Genomic DNA, 23949 nt, shown 5'->3' on the forward strand with positions numbered 1-23949 from the left:
CAATGATGTGAAACAGAAGCATTGATCGGTTGCCTCGTGTATGTGACCAGACTGGGGATCAAACCTACAACTTAGGCACATGCACTGAATGGGAGCTGACCCACAACCCTGGTGATAGGATGATGATCCAGCAGAGCCACACAGGCCAAAGTGCATTCACATCTTTTCAAATTTTGGGTCCCCAGAGGTCTTCAAAGAGCATGCTGCAAATTCAATTCAGAATCCCTTGTCACTTCCCAATCTCCTAGCCAGTTATATTTTCCTCAGAATGTCTTCAGAGTACTTCCATCTGAAATGATCTTAATGTGAGTTTACTGTCTATTTCCTCTCCAAGAATGTAAATTCCATGAGAGCAGGGGTTTTGTTTTTTTCATGAATGTATCTGAGTACAGAAGATGCCTCTGTGGGCTAAATAAGTAATTTTTGAAAGAATGAAAACTAATTTTTGAACTTTAAAAGTTACTTAATTCCCACTACAGTCTAACAACACATCTGTGGAATACCCATTTCATAGGCTGTTCAAACTGAATTTCTGAGAAGTTAAATAAACTTGTCTGAAACCCAGTCATGAAGTACTGAAAGCGGGAGAGTTGGGAGCTGGGCAAGCCTGTGTTAACCTTGATGGATAAACTAGTATTTTAGATATGGTCACTGAAGCCACTTGGACCCACAAAAGGCACAAGTGGCAAACCTGAACTTGAGAACAAGCTGCATATAAGACAAAAGATAGACATTAGTGTACTTATTTTCCCAAGGGATGTATGCACAGCTGATGGTGAGGTTCTTGAGGCCAAAGTGAAAACAGATCATGTAGCTAAATATGACCCAGTTATCCTGAACCGTGAGCATCAAGACGACTGAGGAGTGAGAACAGAAGCAAATCTCCAGGAAGCGCACAGGGAGGCCGGGATGAAGAAGTCGGGGCTGTCACAGCAAGCTGGCCGGCAGGCCTGGGTCTCTTGTAGTAAGGTGGAACTTCTGGAGGCATCACTCAGATAAATAACACCAGTCATAACCATCCATTCTAAGTTGAACACTACTTACCACCAGTTTGTTGTCTGCCAGGTATACTTATAAAAAAGACAAACAAAAAAGGGAAACTGTACAGAAAAACAACGAAGAGACAGTATTAATGTGATACATGTGAAGATACGCAGCCACCTCACCCTTCGAGGATGGATGGTGGCACAGCTGCGGGGAGGGGTCACACCCATACCTGGCGCCTGAGAGGTGCAGGTAAAAAGGCCTGACAACTCGGCCCCAAACCAGGATAATCAATCGAGGACAACCCGGGACAGACAGCTCTCCTCCAGGTTCACCAAGGCTATCAGGCCTGCATCACGGTTTTTTCCTTTCTACCTGCTCCTGCTTCTTGGCGTTCTCCTTTCACAGGTGAGGATCCCTAACGGCTGTCTTGTACTTCAAACACCTTTACACCCGCTCCCACAGAACCCAACCTGCAACACTGGGTTAGTCATTTGGCTAATGAAGTGTCTGTGCTGGTACACTGGAACTGAGGATAGGCTCTGGTTTTCCAGTGATGAGCAAAAGGCAGTCCCTGTCACGGGGGTTATTACCTGGTAAGGTGGCAGTAGTTACATAAAAGTTAAAAAGTAAAAAAATACATATTGCACCATTAGGATCTGTAGGAAAAAAGCTCCTATCAACAACTGTTAGCATACACGTAAAGTACAGTTGTTTTCATGTTAAAAGTATGACAATATAGGCACCATCTCAGAATTCATTCTACTATCAAAATAACACTAACAAAATTGTTGGTGTAACAAAATCTCGTTGACTTTATTTAATTCTTTCATATCTGCAATGGAAGACCACCATTCAGTCACTCATTCATGTCTTTATCAGAATAGATCGCTGATAAAATATTAAGAATGCACGTAGACTTTTGGTATTAAGAAGGGTAACAGTGACTCCAGGAGGGACCTATTTTGCCCACCAGCCCATAACCCACCATTCCTGTACCAGCACCGCAGCTCCCTGTGCTTTGCCTCCTCTCCTACTTTAGGTTCACATGGTTTACGTGAGGGCATGTCGCCCATATTTGAATCATCAGGAGCAGAAATTTTCCTTCCTGACTCAGAAATGTGCACACAGTCCCAGGCAGACAAATGACAGCGAACTTCTGGATTTTGCTGAGCTTTGAGGCAAGAAGCTCTTATTCTAGCGGGATCAGAAAGCATATAGGATGTAAATCTTCAGCTTCTAGTGGCCATCATTCTGCCTGAGAAGGGAGTCAACTGAACCCTTTAAAAACTGGCTTCAGAGAAAAGCTTAAAATTACAACTGGGCCATCAGATCAAAAGATTTAAAACAACAGGGTCTTACCACTGTCAGATTATGATGTTATAATACCATCTCTGAAAATAAATTCATGCTCATCCCAAGGTCTCCCAAACCTTTTATTTTTTAGAATCTAACCTTTGTCTAGGAAGTAGCAAAGTGAAGGAACATTGTTAGTAGTCATCTGACAAAAACTCTCCATTACTCTTGACATTAAAAATTGAATGCAATCATTAAAGAAAATACTATATTACCATCTACAGAATATATTTAGAATCCTGTGAATTCCAGTGATTAGATTTTAGTCATGCTTGGCAAGGACAGAACAGTGGCTAAGAAGCACATGCTCTCATAAAAGACACCTAATTGGTATATTCAGGGTGAATAATACTATAGATTTAAACATAATACAGTTTTCCTCAGAGTAAACAATTTTAGTTTCTAAAGAGCATTCACTTCCAACATCTCAATTCCTGATTTCAGTGGCTGCACACTGTGTACTTCGATGCCACACTTAGGACAAGTAAAGTACATGTCAAACAAGAAACTGCTCTTAACACAGTAATAGCAGAAGATGTGCTCACAGCCTATGGTGTGGGGCATGGTGGGCCACTCCCCGCACAGAGCACACTGTTTTCCACTGCTGGCTAATGAGTTGTCACCATCAGGAGCACCAGTGAGAGGGATGCACCACATAGATAACTTGGCTTTCAATTTTTGGATGTTGATGAGTGGTAAGAGAAAAATGAGAAACTCTGCAAAACCATGCCAGAGAAGTTCTCTATTCATATACTCAAAGCCAACCTCACGCATGTTCTGGGGCTTGCAAAATACAGACCGCATTCCTAGGAGACGTTCTGTCAAAGTTGCAAACTTGCCCTTTTGGAGGAAAATCAAGAAGTTAATCAATCCCCCTAATTTCAAAAGTCCAACCACAAAGTTCACACACTGTTTGGCTTTCCTGAATGATGCTAAGTGATGGTTTCGAAACAAATCGTAGCATCGTTCTTCTAACCACTTCCCACCGATTGTACAGACAGCATACCAGAGCTTTTGGTTTTTACTCAGTGGCTGGTATCTCAGGGTCGGAGAAAAATCATTTTTGTACTGAATATTTAAAACAGACTGTCCCACAGTGGCATTTTTAGAGTAAATGGTGAATCGCCATAGAAAAAGCCACAAAAGGGCTTTTAGCTCAGGTTCAAAGCGGGCTAAGAGCCCTGGCTGAAACCCATGGAAGCACTGAGTAACCTGGGACCACACCAGCTGCTCCAGGGCCTTGTTCAATTCAAGTGCATCCAACTGACTTATTCTTAGCACCCTGTGTGTGCTCTTCACAGTCTCTTCTCCGGAAGCCATGCCTTCTGCAAAGAGCTCTAGGAAAAAGCACAATTAGGAAAGGTGGTCAGACAGTAGAGCATTTGTACCATCTCCGCAACTCACACTTAGAAAACTGTGAGACAGGGCACATACAGGATGGGCCTTTGCATGGTGTAAAAAGAGTGCACTGGACTGTCGCTTCTTACTCTGAACTCATTTCTCTTTCTTCTCACTTGTCCTCCCTCCCTCCTGTCTTTCCTGTTTTTATTTTTTCATTTGGCCCTCCTCACCAAAGGAATGAAAGGTTTTAGCAAGTTGTGTCCCACTGCTATAAATGCTCCTCTATGTAATCTTCCTTGCTCAGACAGTTTAACAGGGAGATAATAACAGTTCTGAGGCTGAATAATAGCATGGCTGATGCAGAAATATATACACTTAATAAATACAACGAACCATATGAAACACTGCAATGAAGAGTAAGTCAAGACCTCAGTTTAATACCCAGCACTTCTATGGACTCCAAAGGTATGCTTTTCAACAAGTCGCTTAATCTCCTACTTATTCACAAAGGCAGGTAGGAAAAAAAATAATGAACAATAAGTGTCCATTATTCTGTCACACAATTGCAGAAAAATAAACACTAGCACACAGCAATATGAATGCAGAAATGTCATTATTAAGACACTAAAAAGGTACACATCATACACTTTCTAATAAAAGAAAACTATGATGTCAAAATATGGTCTAAGATCATTTCACAAATACATTGAGGAAACAAATCAGCACTAAAGGGTCACAAAGTTTTTATAATGAAGCAGAGAAAGCTAGTTAATGGTTTGCTAGGTATGACTTACTGATTCCAAATGCATTTATTACATGCCTACTATATACAAGCCAGGGCCATATGGTGCCTTGACAGTGCACTTTTATCAATGAATTTGCAAATCCAGACAATGATATAAAACCTGTTTAAATTTAGTTTCTGAAATGGACCCCCTACCAGAGCACTTTCTTAGAAGTTAAAAGGACTGCAATGTTTATCCTAAAATAAAGTTGTTCATTTAAAAAGTGGCATATCTTTACAATGAGGGAATTTTTCTAGAAAGAAGATTTTAATTACCCATGGATCCCAGATCACTTAGGGGCAAGAAGTTCAAGTACAGGAAACAAAAAAGACTGCTAAATAATAGGTTGTTTAGTGCTCTTTTCCTCCGAAACGAGGTGTATGACAGGAATGCTTCTCGCCCATTCTGGGTGACCTTACCTCTTGCCCCTTCCTGTAGTTCTGTCAAGACTTCTAAGACTATAGCAGCAGGGATTTGGGCTATAAGTTCTGTGAAATCCTTGCTTCATACTGGTCAGGAACTACAGGAGAGAAAAAAGGGGGTTAGGACAGTTTTCTTTGCTCCTTCTGCATATCTAATTAATACCCAAGGCCTGTTCTTTGTTCAAAATATATTTCTAATCCATTCCTTACTCTATCCTCAGAAACCTTCTCCTAAATTCCACTGTTCTCCTCTCCCCTGGATTTTATCTAACAGGTGTATCCTACTTTCCAGCTCTTTCAGTGCATTGCCTACCCTGCAATCCATCAAAAACAAGCCTCGCCAAATCACCCCACCCAGCTTGCCTGTCTAATACTTTGAGCTCATCATAAAGTGCCCCTTCTCTTGCTAAGGGATATTTTACTCCCTGCACCCTTTGTTGGGAACAGTCCATTCCCATTCTTTAACTGATAACTCACCCCAAGTTCTTAAGCAGTGAGGTAGGCATCACTTCCTCTGGACTCTCCACATTTGGCGAGCTGCCTCCTTCAGGTGCTCCCTGGCACCCCACTCTTCCTCTAGACCCTGCTGAACTGTGTATACCCTATTCTTTACGGTTGGTTTCCTCCAATAGAAGATAAGCCCTGTTGCAAAGATACTTTGAGTCTTCACAGTTGAATCTTACAACCAGTAAAGCACCTGGCACATAGGATATATTGTATAATATTAGATAGACGGATCAATGGACGGAAAAAAGTCTGGGATGGGTAAAAGACAGAAAATACAAATTCCCATCCATTCAAACTATTTCAAACGCCCACATCAAGACAGTTACTAGCCCTGGCTGGTGTAGCTCAGTGGATAAAGCATGGGCCTGAGAATCAAAGGATCGCGGTTTGATTCCCAGTCGGGGCACATGCCTGGGTTGCAGGCTGCTTCCCTGCAGGCCAGTTCCCAGCAGGGGATGCACGAAAGGCAACCATAGATTGATGTTTCTCTCCCTCTCTCCTTCCCCTCTATAAATAAATAAATAAATAAATAAATAAATAAATAAATAAATAAAATCTTAAAAAAAAAAAAGACTTACTTATTACTTATTTCAACATGTGTTTCTTGTGCACCTGCTACATAGCGGTTAATAGGAGAGAGTGAAAGAATAGTAGATTAGACCGTCTCAACCCCTGTGGAGACTTTAATGTAATGGGATGAAGAGTCGGGTTAAGAGTGAGCTATGTAAAATGTCAGACAATTACAAGCAGGTGTGGTAAGTGATATGCAAGGGGAAATTCAGGGAATTATGCTTACAATCGGAAAAGGCTTCATGGAGAGGCAATACCTAAGCAGCCACTGAAAGGTAAGTGGTGTCAGGCTGGTAAAGGAAGGTAAGGACACTAGTCCTGACAGAGGGAAGGGCAGGTGACAAGGACTGGGGGTGTAAGGACAAAAGGTAAGGCTGGGAAGGAAAGTGTGAGACCCATTTCCAAGGCCCTAAAAGCCAAGTTGAGGAGGCTTTATTTTATCAAGAGAGTCATGGACAGCCATTAATAGATTGTATGAAAATAATATTATTTTCATTTTAGGCAGTTGGTGCTGGCCACACTGAGAATGGATTTGAGGCTGAAAGACTGGAGGCACAGAGAACAGTTAAGGTGATTGTTAAAATGATCTAGTGAGTAACTACTGATGGTCTAAATCTGAAAGGCATCAGTGAGGATGGAAAGAGGTACCTCTGAAAGCTAGGAAGTGGTAGAACTGACAAGATCTCATGAGAAATAATCCAGGAAGCACTGATTTGAGTAATTGAGTGGATCCTACCAGTAACTGAGAGAATGTACCAGTTCTCTGAAATGGAAAACATGCAGATATATGTTTGAAGGGAAAGAGTTACATGTAACTTTGGAGAGCTGAGGCTCCTATGAGACAGATGGCTAAGTGGATAAGTTCAGTAGGCAGTTCTGTATATATGGGAGAAAAAGTCTGGGTGGGGAAGTTTAGCATGGGGTCCCTCTCACTGGACTAACCTATTTTAATTCTAGTTAAATGCTCAGCTCAGAAAAGCAGTGATCCACACAAGACAAATGGATCTTGTCCATTTTACAACACATTTAAGTTTCTTGGTAACAATATAATCTTTTCATAGTTTCCCTATTTCAGCTACTATGGCATTTCATTGATTACGTTCACTGATATCACATATAAAGATAAAGGCTTCCAATGTTTCTATGCTGTGCTCCTCAACATCGGAGTCCTGTAGGCTCCTGTTCTTCTGGTCTAGTAGTTCTCAGATTTGAGCATTTATTACACCCATTAATAGGACTTGTTTGATAGTGGTGCCTCAGTTCCAGAGTTTCTGATTCACGAGGCCTGGGATCAGGAGCCAAGAATTTGCATCTCTAACATGTTCCCTGGTGATGTTGACAATTATGGAGCTAGTGCATTTCAAACCACAACTCATAAATACTTAATACTTTGGCATAAATAATTTGGCACCTATTCAGCTCAATGTTGTGTGCTGGCCTACCCACTCATTCCTGGTTTGGTCTCATCCTTATATCCAGAGGAATTGTTAAACTGCACTGACTCAGGTGCTCCCTTTCTTCTATTAAGTCGTCCTTGTGGAATTCGAGACCATTCATGGCTTCCACGAACTCTATGCACATTAATACACCCTAGCCCTGCAAGGTGCTTGGGATACACAGATAAAGACTCATCCCGGCCCTCGACCAAGTCTGCAAGGAGGAAGCAAGTAAATTGGACAGCAACAAAGGCAGATGGTTTCACATGTTCTCAAAGACAATACATAGAATTTCAAAACCATCAGTAAGATTTTTTTCACTTTTCCTACAGTTTACAAATTTTCCCTAATTAACTTAAATCATTTATGTGACTAAGAAAAAACTAAAACATTATTTGAAAAACCTCATAATCAACCCAAAACCTACAAAATTAGTTCCCCACACTTACCATATCACTGCTTTCTTATTTTGCCCCTGGGGTAAAGTACAAACTTCTTCAGGTAAAGACACACCCTGGCCCAGTTCTTTCTCCTCCCCTGCAATCGTGTAACTGTCATTCCCCAGTGGAGCCTTGCGTGCAGACCCCATTTCAGTCCTGTCTCTCTGTCTTTTCCATGTACCTACCGATGTCCCACAATGCCCTGAACTATCTGCCCTTCACATTCCAACTCTATTGCAAAATTCTCCACAAAATCCTTAACTATCCCCAACTCCCATTATCACCATTTTTAAAGTGTGGTAACAGGCCTGTGACATGCAATCGAGCCCTCAACCACTTGTACTATATTTCAGTCATATGAACACATCATCTCCTAACTTGACTATAAACTACTTAAGGGAAAAGCCTTATCTTATATTTATTTCCCATAGTACCTGCCACTGATACAGTGACTCTGATACCTAGCTCAGTTTTTGTCATGCAAAATTCTACAATCATTCGTGGTATGTGGGGATACGGTATGTGTAACTCGTCTACTGTAACACAGTGTCTATGATATATAGACTTCATATTCTCTGATCAGTAAGGTAAGGGAAACTCTTTGACTGTCACAGTGCTCTTGAAAAATCTCTGACCATACTGGACACCAACAGTAAGTCCAGTTCCCTTTCCTCTCCCCCATTCCCTTGTTAAACTGGAAGGACTGCTACTTTTTTTCAGATGATTATAGGACAAAATATGTGGCTTGCATCAGAAGCCATTTTTACTAATTTATGTATCTTTGAATACTAGAGTCACAACTCAAATTGTAGCTGATGAATAGCTTATTACCTTACCACAGAAGATGGGCTCATAGTAGCTGCTCAATAAATGTTTTGAATGAATGCGCAATGGAATGAGTAATCTGGTAGCTCCTCAATGTGCCTGCTGAATACTGTGAGAACACCTATAGAAATGGGACGGGGAGGAAAGCTCTGTCTTCCTCAGGTGACTTACTCATGTGTAGTGAGAAACTGGTCACAGGGAGTGGTTACTAAGAAAGTTATTTATTTGAAATCCCTTGCTTCTGGAGGAATCATACTGAGGAACATTTAGTAAAGATAGGAATTTCTGGTATCTGTCAGAAATAGAGACTTAACACACTCTCTAACCAACCCAATATTTTACAAACTCTTTCTCATCCCGCCTGTAACAGTTTAACATTCCACCCCCTTTACTCCCAGGCCTGGCCTCCCTGCAGATTAAGAACAGCTGGGCCCTCAGACTCTTCACTGGACCAGCAGACTATTATTAAACTGCTCTCCAGCCTTTCCCCTTCCAGATGAATAATCTGTTTATTTACTTTTTGTTTTAGGTTTTATTTTGCAACACTATAGTTATTTTTGTGACCTCCTTCTGTTGTAAGCATAGAACAGGCACTGCATTACACACCCCATGTTGAAAGCAGAACGACGCCTATTTAGGTGTCTGTGGAAAAATAAAAAAAGGCAGACTTAAAACCCAATCAGACCTGGGGTCAAGCTCTAGCTTTGTCATTTACTTGCCATGTGATCTTAAGAAGTCATTAGCCTCAATTTCTTCAAAAGGTTGGAAATAACAGCTACCTTACAAAATTGTTAAGATTTAACCAGATAACATTATGAAAGCAGTTAGGAAATGGGAAAGCAGTATTTTTTATTATATTATTTCTACTTTGCCTGGGGCTGGGCATAAGAAGAAAAAGACACTCAGTTTGTTTTGGTAAATCTCATTTCAAAAGACTGAAATCTTCATTATTACCCATACTAACTGCTTCACTGAACCAGGAAGTACAGACAGCACCACTGAAACACAACCGTGACAGACGTGAACACGGTGGCACCAGTGTGTGCAAACGTTGGTGGGCAGGCAGGAAGGGGCAGAGGCAGAGCTCGGTGGTCTCATCACACTCTACAACAGCACCTAGTCTGGAAGGAGACCAGACAGGGGGATTCTGAGACAGTGAGGATGAGTCTTCCTGGTTAGTTAATGACCACCAGCATGGCTGTTTAATAACAGAAAAAAGAAGAAACCCCTAAATTTCCACAGCTACACCAGCCAGGGCATGGCTGTTTTTTTGATAGGGAGGCAAAGAAACCTCAGGATCGAACACTGTCAATATGTGACTCTAGGGTGCTTCGCTGCACAGGGTACGGTACAAGACAAACATCCAACCTCTGTTCTTTACCAGCACACTACACTCAATTCCTCCTCCTTTCCTCTCGCTCCCTTCTGCCAGGTGCAGTTATTCTGGAATACTCACAGAAGAAATGGATGCAAGTGACATAACTACAAGTTCAATTAATCTGATTATGAAACTTCTACCCTCCATGGCTGTACAATATTTGCTCATAAGGTGTGGAATACAAAAAAATGTTGTGAGTGTCTTTAAATTACATAAAGTTCTCCTCCATATAATTTAAGCAGTTTGTGTTTTAATGAATTCGAATTATCTGACAAATGGGTACTCAATTTAACCAAGAGCTACTGAATGCCTACCAAATGCAAGACATTCACCTAGGTACCAGAGATTAGATCCAATTATTTCTCTCTCGGTTAACTTCTTTTCATTCAAAAAATTTTAAAGAAATAGGATGCCACTGTAATCAAGATTAGTCATTGATATCTGAGCAAAGAATGAATCTCAAAATGTAAAAACACAAAACTCCCCCAGGCAGAAAAGAGAAAAATGGTATTTAAAGCAAAGAAACAGGCTGTGCAAACCCCACAAGCGTGCCAGCCGTGAGACCTGGCCATGGTCTGTCTGGGAGTCATGGAAATGGCATCCACACCAGCTTCTTCCTGGGTACTCAGTCCCCATCAGTGTAGCTGCGCTTGTTACGTGGAAGCAAAGAAACAAGTCATCTGCTGTGACCACAGCAGAATGGACTGGCAGGAGAGGCTGGATGAACAGTCAACCTGGTGTAAAAAGACCTGTTTTAAGGAGATTGCAGTGACATTGTAGGCATGAATAATCGTTAAAGGGCACAGACATAACAGGATATACATTTTAGAGGATCAATTTGATGGCAGAGTTCAATGACTGAACAGTTACAGGACCCCTGTGACAATTCAAGGGACTTAAAACTTTCTGGAAAAGTCCAATTAATTTAACTTGCTTCACTAAGAACCATGAAACTCAAAAAGAAGTTTGTGGTGTGCACACATTATCAAGTCAAAACTCCCCAAGTCATTTGGTAAACCATACTTTCCTGACGCTGCTGCACTGACTGCTGTCCATGCCCACTCCTGGTCTACTTTACTTTCAAGAGTTTAAGTAAACATTAACACTACTCACATTATTGTTTCTCGAAGGTTAGTATCTGGTCTCATAAAAGTAGGCTCCATCTTAAATATTAAAAAAAAAAACACAAACTAATTTTTACTCTAAGAGTTGGGACTGTTTTGGATAGAAACAAACACCATCAGATTTAATCCAAATTGAATTCTCCAGAATGCCAAAAACAAGCAATGTTTTTTCCCTCCATCTTTTGACATGGAATTTCATTTCTTTAATAAAGAATCTCATGACTCCTACCCTCACCAAGCTATACTAACTTAAGATTCTAAAAGACTAACACCAGGGAAAACATTTATGACAAAGCAAAAAGATTTATAAAAATATTTAAAAGTATAATTGGCACTAAATTATAGTAGTGTTTAGTGAAGGATAGGGTATGTGAAAATGATGCTTAAGGTCTAACGAAGACCAGGTAAGTACAGCGACTACTAGGGTTAGCGTGATTAACTTGTCACATAAATTTGTTTAAGACAAAATGATCTAGCAGTAAAAACTATTAAGACGGTCTTCTGCTGACATTTTATCACTAGACAGGTCAGACTAGTTTTCCTTCACAGAAAACACCCCCCCAAATTTGTTTACTAAGAGCAGTGATACATAATGACCTTATCCCTTAAATAACTCATGTTTTTCTTCTACACTTTTCATTCTTCAAAATAAAACTTTGTCATCTCTATTGCATTCTATAACCAACACAAATGGTTCTATCTCACTAAAGAGGGGAATGTTTCAGGATGTATTTCAGCGCTTTTATTGCGTACAAATTATGAATGAATATATTTTATTTAAAGACACATTATTGACAGAAATCTATCAATAATAATGTGGGTATTGTCAAGGGCCTGTCAATATTAATGTAATTATGATTAAGGGGATGACATGGATTTTCAGCTATAATACCAAGTAACATCTCCTACATTGCTGCTATCAATATACACATTATTATTGACTTGTTCTGAGACTCAGTACTAGATGTATTACCATTAGACATATTTGTCAATGCATGCTGCCTACACAAATTCTACATTGAAATTTACAGTTCTATAAACTTTGCAAGCAGTACCATGTGATTCCTAAGTAACCTCTCAGGTATCAAACCCATACTCTCCCTCCACGCCTAACCCCCCACAGCCCACCAACCCCAGGCTATTCTTTTTAAGATTCACAATAATCAACTAATTTTTAGTATGATAATGTTGCTGCCACACTATCCTAAGGGTTTCAGTAATCAAAATGGAGAGTGTGCCTAATCATTTTTTCCTTTTAGGTTATAAAAAAACTTTAACACTTTACATTATGAGTTTATGTGAACAAAGTTCTCAAACTGGAGACTTTAAGCTTTGAAACTCCAACCTACTATTTCTATGTGGTCACATGGATTTACTGTCCATTGTATTGAAATCAATACTAATAAATGGGACATGCATCAAAGAGGGATTTAACAGGATACCGATTCCCAGAACACATCTCAAAATGAGTGAGAGAGTAAAAGCCATGGCTGAGACCATTAGAACACTGTGACCTCTGACAGTGCGAACAGCCCTACAAGTCAACGACAACAGGTTCAAATCCCACTTCTGCCACAGACTTGCTAAGTGACTTGTCACTACTCCTCTGTTGCTCTCTGTCATCCAACCTAAACCAAGTTTATAACTGTCCCAATTGTGCTCCTTTAGATATAGACCAGACAAGCTGGATTTTAAAAATTCTACTATGGACACTAGACCTCAAATTGCTCTTAAATGCAATCTTCATCAAATTTCAAACAAGACTTTTTTTTTTTCTTTTGGGGGAGGGTACACAACAGAATATTTCCAGAATTTATTTGAAGAAAAACTTCAAAATATCTTAAGTTTCTCAAAAAGATGAGTACTAATAAGTAAGCAGACCTAGCAGAGGGAACATATTTTACTTGGAGCCATCTCAAAGATAATAATTACCATTACACAATTGAGTACTTACCTATTTCATTTTCAGCATGTTTACTCAAGTATCTAAAACTAACGCAAAATACTTTCTAAACCTTAAAACAGAATTCCTAGTATTTTGAGCAATCTTCATAAAGACATTTTTAAGAGTATGATGTTCATAATCTTTTCTTTCAGAAATCTAATACTTCTGAGTCTTGAAGAGAGAAAGTAACTTGTGAAATAGAGCACAGATATGAGTGAATATGGGTTGATGAATCTGATCAGTTCTATATTCCAGCCCAGGTTCATCAACAGGCTGTGTGACTCTGGACAAGTCATCATCATACTACATTATACTTTTCAGCAGTTTAAAAAGCAAGCAACTATAAAAATTTTATCTAAAATTCTTATAGAAATTATTTTGGGAAATCTTGGAATAGGAAGAAAATGAATGAAAGACAGTCATTTCCAAAGGCAGATATGGTAATGTTGAACTTGAGCCTGGAAAAGACTAGAGCAAGTGGAGAAATCAGAACAGAACATGGAAGACAGAGAAACAATCCTCATGGAAAAACAGCAAAGCTTATGGAACACAATCCGCACCAGCTCATGAGTTCATGGCTGCAGTAAACACATGCAACTTCTTTACCAGTTATTGAGTGCTAATGACTGCTGTAGCTAAGTGCCCTTTGCAAAATGAAATAGTAAATCATTTCATCCTTACAATAGGATGAAAAAGGTTTATTATTTGTTTCAAAACAAGGAAACTGAGGCTGACTACTGCAAAATCACACAGCTAGAAATAACAGAGCCATATTCTGAACTAATGGATTACACTGACAAGTAGTGATAAAAAAATCAACAACAAAGGAAAGGTGAACATGGACACTTTCGGATGACACCACAAAGCATGCAGCTGGGGCTGTTTTGAGAGGCTGAGTACTAGGAGATTGAGAGTACAGGCACAAACTACAGCACTAATGCCAATGCAAGGATGAACAAATGAGCCATGTTAACCATGAAGCAACCATCTTTAAGTACTTTATACATTTAGAAAAAGGCTCTAGGATCTAATGGCCAAAGGAGAAACTTCTAAACGATGTGAAAATTACTGAAACATGCATTTCATTACACATTTTATGACAATGGAGAGAATGTGGAAACATTTACATAAGAACAGAGGTCTTAGCAATGGAAGAGGAGCAAATATGGTATGACACATATTATGTGCTTCATATTCTTTATCTCACTGAATTCACATAACACAGTAAGTATTATCACGTTCACTTAAGAAGACCAAAATTAAGGCTTGAGAAGATTACCAGTAACTCGCTTGTTTAAGACAGCTAGCAATTAGTAAATTTCTGGTGAACACTAGAGAAATTGTGGAACACACAAAAGGAAGTTAGTAGTATGGATATTTGGTAAGCTTGGATCCAATTCAATACTACGGAGCTCAAAGCATGATGTTTTTCCCCCTCAAGACCAGACTGCTAGTCACTCTCAAGACTACAGATCAGGAAAGAAATGACAGGAATGTGGTCAAGTTGCCCATGTTGCATGTCATCCACATTCCCTCTCACTGCTTCTATACACGTGGTTAGAGAAGCATTTTAAGACTGTCACATCTGTACAAAGAAAATACATGGGTGCAAAAATGAGGCATGAACATTCATTTAATGATTAGGAACCCATATTAAATGTAACACAGAGGCAATGCCAACTCATCAAAACAAAATTACTCTAGAGCTCTTGGTTTTTATGTTTAACAAGTAAGCAGAAAAGTCCCATGGATAAAATTTTATCTCACCTTACTGACACTCAGGTAAGAAGGGGATGCTCTGATAAAAAAATATATATATATTGAACGGAATAAAAACAGAGGAAGGGCATTTAGTTGTGTAGATGGGAAAGGCTGGGGAGAAGTCATTAACATTCCACAACGGAAGGGACAGAGGGTGCCTATGTTCTCTCTCGAGCCTCCAGTTGCATGTACAAGAATTACAGCACTAGCATTTGCAGCACCAATGTTACAGACCTGGAGCAAGAGCAGCAGTCAGGGACTCTCTCATTGGAGGGTTCTTCCACAGTCTGAACGAACTGAAGAGGAGCATGGGACATTTAGAAACTGCTGTCATTTCACAGGAAAGAGATAAAAGGAATATCCAGTGTGCTTTTAGGTTCCCCAATCCAGATCATCAAGGGAGGGAAAGAAAGGAGCAAGTGATTCAGAGCAGAACTTGTGTCCAGGAAAAGACAGTGTGGATAGCATACATTTCCCTTGTGCTATGGAAACCAAGTACATGTGATGCTGTGAGGAAAACACACAGCTTGGACTAAGAACGTTACTAGCAATGTGATAGTGGGCAAAACTGCTAACATCTGTAAGGTTCACGTACCAAATATGTCAAATGAAAATACCTGCCTTCCTATTGCAAAGATGATTGCAACCTTTGAATATAAGTACAAATTTTATGGCTAAAATAAAAGGGTAGGCGGGGAGAAAGAATTATGATTCTGATCCTAAAGAAAATTAAATTTAGCCCTGGCTGGTGTAGCTCAGTGGATTGAGCGAGGGCCTGCGAACCAGACAATGGTGGTTCGATTCCCAGTCAGGGCACATGTCTGGGTTGCAGGCAAGTTCCCTGCAGGCCAGTTCCCAGCAGGGGACACATGAAAGGCAACCATACATCGATGTTTCTCTCCATCTCTCCTTCCCTCCCCCTCTAAAGATAAATAAATAAAAATATTTAAAATGTTTAGTCTCTTTTTGACTAAAAAAAAAAAAGAAAATTAAATTTAAAATCTGTATCTATTAAACAAATGAGATTGAATATGGCCATGTTTATGGCTTTTAGTAATGAACTGTGAACATTATCTTTCATTATTAAAATATTAATAAGTAAATACACATTAAATACAAATGAATAATTATACTATAGAAACAGAATTTAAATGCTAGAAGAAAACACAGGATATCTAGCCTAAGACATGAACTTAATTTTCTTAACAGAAACCCTGTTTTTCAAGCAAAATATATAAAATGGTTATTGAGGGTCTGTTTGCTTTACCTTTCCCCTACAAAGCTCCAAGAAATTTCTACAGCTTTTCCATGGAAGAGTTTTAAAACCAGAAGTTCGGTGTTATCCCTAATTTCTGAAAATGAGGAGAATAAGGCCAAAGGTAGAGTTGGTCAAAGGAAAAACCAGTCAGGTCTGGAAGTCAATTTCCTTGACTTAGTGTAACATTCTCTCTACAATGTCCTGTTACTTTTATTTTGCTTCTGTTTTTCTTTAAAGAAAAAAATTGAAGGATTCTCTTTTTGACTTTGCAAATAATTCTATTCACTCTCTTCTTTCAAATCTACTTCCAGCTTAAGAGCATTCAACTCTAATCTTTCTGGATACAACTAATTGATAACATGGGTCAGATCAGAGAGAATATAAGTGAAAGAGAAAAATGCCAAGTCAAGTTTATAAACTTGCTATCCCAAGTTTATATTCTGTTGAGACTTAACTAATGGTAACACATTAAGGGAAAGTGTTCAAACTACAAACTGTGGTGTGGATGAAGCCTCAGCCTCCCCTTAATCGCTTTTAAATGTTAAGACAAAACATTTATTCCCAAGGCCATCATGGAACACGTTAGACATCAACGTTCAACAACTGGTATCATTCTGTGAAATGCCCTTTTCTCCACAAATTGTTTAATTTTTGGAAAATTGAACTTAAAGAAATGAACAAACAATAACTTTTAACTTCAGGCCCCAGAGGAAAAATGACAATGATTCTTATATTTCTTATCAGAAATCAGTAAATATAACGAACTCATTGCAAGTAATTTTAGGAAAATTCTAACTCTTCCGCCACAAGGAAATTAAAAATGCTTTCAAGTACACAGGTTTCCAAAAATGTTAGAAACTTCGGCATTTTTTTTGTACCAAATGTATCTAACACTATGCATGAACCACCGCTAAGATGTGAAGTGTGGACCCTGTATAATCGTGAAGCCCTTCAAAAGAGTTAACTTACAGGAAACGCCGAGCGCAGGGCAAAGATTTAAGTTTATCCTTAGAAACTCCTTGGAATGCACCGAGCTCAGTCTGTTTTTTTTTTTTTTTTTAAATTGGTGCGACCCTAAGCCTAATTTCCGGAGTTTAGGTTTGGTTCCTTGCCTTTCCCAAACTCCTACTCTGATTTGCCTCCTCCAGGAAGTCTGGAATCCAGGAAGCCGAGGGACAGGCGGAATCAAGCAAAGGGCGACCAGGACAAGGCGGTGAAACTACATGCCTTCCCAGATGCAAGGCTGACCTCGGGTTGCACTGCGACTCCTCGGGTGGACACTGACCTTACACGTCCCACTCCAGGAACTTTCTGTGAAACATTCTCTAGGAAGCTTGGCTTTTCCTAGCAGAACCAGAGCTACCCGGAACTCACGGGCTTCCAGAGGACGCAGGACCCGGAAGTGCCTGGAAAAAAAAGGGGGGGGGGATTGAACCAACAAGAACTACGCTTTGGCTCGAGGAGGCCCTAAAGGCCCAACAACAGCGAACACGGACGAGCGTAAGAGCCGAAGGGCCGAAGGGCCGATGAGCCGATGAGCCGGTGAGCCGAAGAGCCGAAGAGCCGAAGAATGTAGCGCGCGCGGTGATTGGTCATTAGGGCCTGTGGGGAAAACCGTATCTGATTGGCAGGAGAGTAGCGAACCCGCCAGCCCCGGGTCTAGACTTTGCGGGAGGCGGCCTTTGGGTCAAAGGGCGGCTGTCGGGCGGTGTCTCTCCTGGCTGGGTTTTCCCGGACTTCGGTAGCGTTCAAGGGACAGGCGCCGCGGGGTGGCGTCTGGGTGCCTCTGCACTCCGGGCTCGTCCTTTTCATGCCTTGGGTGGAGGGTCTACTGCAGGATATTTTCTAGTGGAGGAGCCCCTAGGGTGGGGCGGCACCCTGTAGGCGGGGTACGCGTGGCCTGGCGGGGGCGGGGTTTGCTGACCTCTGGGGATTCAGGAAAGCGGGTGGCCAGGTTCAGACTGTGGGCCTGGCTAGCTGCGTTATGGCGCAGTTGGGACACAGAGTCTGGCTGCAGGGTGGGTCCGAGAAACACCCCATCTGTACGAAACATTGCGGGTCTTCAATCCCTGGGCAACCGAGGCAAGATCTTTAGGATTGGGGCGCGAGGGAAGGTCTGTTTTGAGCGTTCACCGGGCAATTTTGTGTAGGCAGCGCTTGAATCGCTACGGCCTTATTATGCAGTGTGCAAGGCAATGGCCGCCCAGAGGTCTGAGCAATGAGCTCGGTAGAACTAACTGCCCGCACATAGTAGGTCTACGCAACGTTTTAGCTTTTGCTTTCCCCATCCCTAGTCTTAGGACAACTGTATTGTTAGCTTATCCTGTACAATTAGTGTCACTACAAAATTTCTGTTCACCTTTTAAAATTATCTAACAGTTGTTACTCAGTTTGAAATATGGGCAAGATAATAAAACATTAATGAATTCTAATACCGTTCAAGTTTGTTTTTACTGTAAGAGGTGTATAGTTTAACATCATTCACGCCTGAAATTTTGTTGTCTTCCACACATTAAAGAGGGAAAATGAGGATGCACATTATACATGGACAGTACTAATTTAGTATCTACATAAATGCTTTTTTAAAAGGAGAAGGGAAGGGGAGACAGGGAATGTGTGGTTGCCTCTTGTGTCCCCCCCACTAGGTCCACAACCCAGACGTGTCCTGACAGGGAATAGAACTAGTGACCCTTTGGTTCCCACACCAGCCAGGGCTAAATGTTTTAAATTATCTTATTTTTATGCGTTGAAGGTATAACTCTAGAAAGCAATAACAGTATCCATATGCAAAATAGTACCCTGGAATATGATAATTAGTTTCATTTCTAAATATAAACAAATAAATAATTGGATTAAAAATTAAAACATTTTTTTCCTGAAAGATTGGGCCAAAAATGTAAGTGCGCGTTATACACTGCAAAATAGGGTAAATCAATCACAGGGGGACAATACTGCAATGAATTGGAGGAACAGATTGAAGTTTTTCTCCCTTCCTCTCTCTAAAATCAATAAATAACCCTGGACCGGTGGCTCAGCTGGTTGGATCATTGCCCCATACAAGAAATGGTTGCAGTTTGATCCTCAGGACACATACCTTGATTGCAGGTTCTGTCCCTGTTGGGGTGTGCAAAGGGGGCAAGTGATTGATGCTTCTCTCTCCCCCTTCCTCTCTAAAAAAATTAAATAAATAATAAACATGCCCTCAGATGTGGATGAAAAAATAATGATAAAAAATCAATAAAAACATATTTAAACCAATTGAGAGACTTGATAAATGAGGTGTATGGTGCTGCCACCAGCATAACATGGCTGCAGTGTTACGGCAAACCTTTTCTAGTAAGGAGGAGTAGTCTACTCTAAAAAATAATGATCGTAAGTTTATATAGTAAATATATAAACTAGTGCCAGAGTTATTATCAATAATATGTGCTGTACCTAATTGTATGGGCTATAATTTTATATGACAGCCAGTGCAGTAGGTTTGTTCATACCAGCATCAACATAAACACGTGGATAATTGGTTGCATTATGACCCCAGTAGATGATAAGAATTTTTCAGTTCATTATGATATGGAACAACTGCCCTATATGTGGTCATTGACCAAAACGTCCTATTGCAACATATCACTAATTGCTCATCTAGAGTAAAAAGACTGAGTCTCACTTGGCCTTTGTGAAGAAAGGCAGCCTTGTCACACTTCTCAGGTAGGCCTATAGGTATACTGTACTTCACTTAATTTTTATAAAAAGGGGTGGGGGAACTTCAAAAGATTGACATTTTCAGAAGGCAAGTTCTAGTTCATGGAGCCTTATGTACGATTCATGAACATGATAATACCTGTTGATAAAAATAAAGATACAAAGCCATCCCAAAATTTGAGTTAATGTTTAATGAATCTAGTTAAGAATATAATGAAACATGTAGAACATTAAGATTTGTTTGAAAATGTTTAAAATAAGTTCTGGTTTTTATCATTTAATTTCTAAATACAGAATGCCTTTTTAGATTTCCAGTAACCCTAGTAAGCTGAGGTTTCAAGGAAGCTTTGTGTCTCATTTTTTGTATTTGCTCTATATTTATTTTTCACTCATTTATTTAACGAAAGCTGCTAGGGGGTGGCAATACTGCTAGACTGTGTTGATAGAAATGTGAATTATGCAGACATGGCCCTTGCTCTCGGAGAGCTAATGAATACCAATTGAGAGACAGTGCAAAAGTAGATAATGACCAGAGCATAGTGTATTTTGCCTTTGATTAAGTGCTGTACCTCTGGAAATTCAACACATTAATTGCTTTAAACCTAGAATTTGTATATTCCTGCCTACATGTTAAGAAAAAGTCCCTTGAGGGGGTGAAGGGATCAAGCAAAAGAGAACAGAAAAGACAAGTCAGGGACAAGGACAACAGTGGTGATTGTGGTGGGGGAAGGGGTGGAGGTGGAGGTGGAAGAGGGTATGGAGGCATAAGTGGTAATGGAAAAAATAAAATGGAAAAAAGAGTCTTTAGGATTTGGCTGTGGGCTTAAAAATATTAGTAAAGAGAATCAAATTATATTTATTCATGCATTAATGATGAGAAACAAAAAATAAAAATTGAAATTAGGATATTTAGTTACCTTTAAACATGAAAAAGATGAAAAATTATAATGCCATCTTATACCCTCTTTTAGCCCTTTGGCGACTTTGAGATTTTTAGGAATTTAATAATATTGTACATATGTAAAGGAGACATTGATTTATGCCCCTAACATTGTTTAAAACTGCTGACTTTAAAGACTTAAATTTAGCATATTATATACTTCTTAAATCAATATATTTGAGTCTTTTAGGAAAAAGTTAAACAGGCCTTATGTTAGTTTACTACTACTGCTCTAACAACTTACCACAAAGTCAGATGCTCAAAACAACACCAGTGGTTTATCTGACACTCAGAATTCCAACTCGGTGTTAATGGGCTGAAATCCAAATGTCTTCATGTCTGTATTTCTACTAAAGGGTCTAGAGAAGAATCTGTTTTTTGTTGTTGTTTTGCTCATGCAAGTGGTTGACCAAATTCCATTTCTTGCATTGATGTCCTCAGTTCCTTGTAGGCTGTCAGCTGAGAGGGTAGTCCTGGCTTCTGGAAGCTGTCCACATTTCTTGTGTCCCTCTTTCTTCATCTTCAAAGCCAGCAATGGTGTGTCAACACCCTCTCCCCCTTCCAGTGTCTTTTACCTGTTCTCCTGTTGTTTGATCACCCTAAGTGGTCAAACGCTAAGTTTTGTATTGGTGATATTTAACCAGAGATTTTTAACTCTGAATGAGTTTTAATATCTTACATCATAGAATGACCATCTACAAGGTGTGTCCACAGGGTATCCAGCCACATAATATGAAACATAGGGAAATTATGTGAAGAAGATATAAGATACAAGAATCATTGTACATAGGACAGTGATGACTCAGTCCCATAAAAAGTAGGCACTTTGGGACCTCACACAATTCTCCCAATCACCATCAACTGTCCTGTCATATTTTCCTGAATCTCATCAACAGCCTGGAATCTCTTCCCTTTCAAAAGTATTTTTGGTTTTGGGAAAAGCCAGAAGTTGCAGTGTGCCAAATCTGGACTGTAAGAGGGCTGAGTCACCTGGGTGATTTGATGTTTTGCCAAAAGGTCCTCAGGAGATGGGATCCACAAGTGAGCATGTTGTCGTGATGAAGCTGCCGATCACCAGTTACCCACAGTTGTAGCCTTTGAATCATCCAAATAGTTTTTGTGGAGGAATGTTCAAGCTTAATGCAAAATTTAATGCAGATTTGTTGCTCTACTTACTCAGACATTTTGAATGTGACAGCCACACAGTACACATGATCACTCAATGGTGTCTACCACCTCCACTGACTACTACAATGAATTCATCATTGACCACACATGCACATTCCAGTCCACTCTCCTTGGCTGCCAGGTTACACTGATGTCACATAAACTGTTCTCGTTAAATTAATAATGGCTGGACTTTTTCTGAACAGACCTCATATATTCAGTAAACATTTAAAGAATACTTGTGTATGATCTCTCTCATGAGTCAAACATATTTTATATTTGCATTACCTTTTTTATTTTCCGTAATAAAACAAATGACTGCAAGTTTATAGCATAAAATAGCAGAAATTTATTATCTTAGTTTCTATAGGGCAGAAATCCTACAATAATCTCACTAGGCTAAGATCTAAGGAAGAATCCATTTTCTTGTCTTTTCTAGCTTCTAGGAGGCATCTGCATTCCTTGGCTTGTGGCCCCTTTCTCCATCTTCAAATCCAGCAATTCTTTGCCTAATTAATTTGCACTTATATCTCTTTCTCTGACTATAGATAAGGAAGGTTCTCAACTTTTAGAAATTCCTGTGATAGATTAGGTCCACTTGGACAATCTAGGTTAGTCTTTGATCTCCGAATCCTTAATTGCAAAAGTGCCTTTGCCATGTAATTTATTAAAAGTTTCTAGGGATTCAGATAAGAGCATCTTTGGAGGACAATTATTCTGCCTACCACATTCTTGTATTTTAAATGACTCACTGTCAAAAGGTGCATAGGTTGAACTTTCTGAAAACAGAGGCTATGTTAACTAAATTGTGAGCAAGTGCGTCAGTATCATTTATAATTTCTTCCTCCAGTGGTTGGTGAGAGCCATATCTGCTTAGAGAGTGCCAGGGTACTGCAGGGCTTAGTGGTCAATGTCCTTGTTTTACATGAGTTTTATTCTAGTAAGCAGGAAGGAATCCATTCATATTAGTTGAATGTCTACTATGGGCTAAGCATTTTACATTGAATTTCAGATACATTAGTCCTGTTTAATTTCCACAGTAACTTTTTAAAAAAGATTTTATTTATTTATCTTTAGAGGGGAAGGGAAGGAGAGAGAGAGAAATACCAATGTATGGTTGCCTCTCGTGAGACCCCTACCGGGAACTAGTCTGCAACCCAGGCATGTGCCCTGACTGGCAATTGAACCTTGATCCTTTGGTTCCCAGGCCCGTACTCAATCCACTGAGCTATACCAGTCAGAGCTCCACAGTAACTTTTTAAGGTATTGTAGGTAAGCAGCCTCAGGATGACCCTCAATGATCCCTACCATGCATTCTTCATGCCCTCCTGTAATCTTGTCTCTAGGTGTGAGCTGGACAAGGTGACTCTCCCAGTGAATGGAGTAGGACAATAGTGAAAGAATGTCATTTCTGGGATGAGGTTACAGAAGAATGTGGTATCTCTCTTGCTCACACTATGTCTGCTTCCCTTTTACTTGCTTGTTTTGATGAAGCAAGCTGTGGTACGGCACATTGCCCTATAGAGAGGCCAACATGTCAAGAAAGTGAAGGCAGCTACCAGGCAATAGCCAGAAAGGAACCAAGGCCCTGAGTCCAGCAACTTGTGAGGAAGTGAGCCTCACCAACAACCAGAGTATGAACTTACAAGCATCCATTCTCTAGGTGAGCCCTAAGATAACTGTAGCCTCAGTGGGCACCTTGATTGCAGCGTGTGTGAGATCTTGATTCAGAGAATGCTGCTGAGCCATGCCCAGATCCTGACCTATAGAACTTAAGAGATAATAAATGTATTTAAAGTCACTAAGTTTGAGGTAATTTGTTATGGAGCAATAGCTAACTAATACTTAGACATTAATACTGTTTTAGTATAAATAAGGAAATAAACCATGAAATGACAAGGCAACTTGGTAGGTTCCCCAGTTATTAGTGAAAGCTTTTTCCACTACAAATAATAATGATGATAACAATGAAATTAGGATATTGGTAGTACCTTACATTTCTTGAGTACTT

The 23949-nt window shown here is 39.9% G+C and overlaps 1 protein-coding gene across 10 annotated transcripts; it reads right to left on the reverse strand.

Annotated features, from left to right (window-relative positions):
- Positions 1 to 1772: 1772 nt before the first annotated feature.
- On the reverse strand, positions 1773 to 17918 carry PEX2 (peroxisomal biogenesis factor 2). 10 transcript variants are annotated; one of them, XM_053661090.1, is made up of 6 exons: positions 17418 to 17918; positions 11158 to 11207; positions 10609 to 10778; positions 5366 to 5530; positions 4886 to 4986; positions 1773 to 3677 (listed from the first exon to the last, which is right to left on the reverse strand). In XM_053661090.1, exon 6 carries the CDS (start codon positions 3658 to 3660, stop codon positions 2743 to 2745), a length of 918 nt encoding a protein of 305 aa, XP_053517065.1. In that variant the 5' UTR covers positions 3661 to 3677; positions 4886 to 4986; positions 5366 to 5530; positions 10609 to 10778; positions 11158 to 11207; positions 17418 to 17918; the 3' UTR covers positions 1773 to 2742. The 10 variants fall into 10 exon arrangements, with proteins under 10 accessions (XP_053517065.1, XP_053517064.1, XP_037001090.1 ...); XM_053661089.1 differs by lacking the exon at positions 11158 to 11207; XM_037145195.2 differs by lacking the exons at positions 10609 to 10778; positions 11158 to 11207.
- Between the last annotated feature and the right edge of the window lie 6031 nt (positions 17919 to 23949).

The sequence above is a fragment of the Artibeus jamaicensis genome, unplaced genomic scaffold (assembly GCF_021234435.1).
Source record: "Artibeus jamaicensis isolate MK-2021 breed Jamaican fruit bat unplaced genomic scaffold, CSHL_Jam_final scaffold_916, whole genome shotgun sequence".
NCBI lineage: Eukaryota > Metazoa > Chordata > Mammalia > Chiroptera > Phyllostomidae > Artibeus > Artibeus jamaicensis.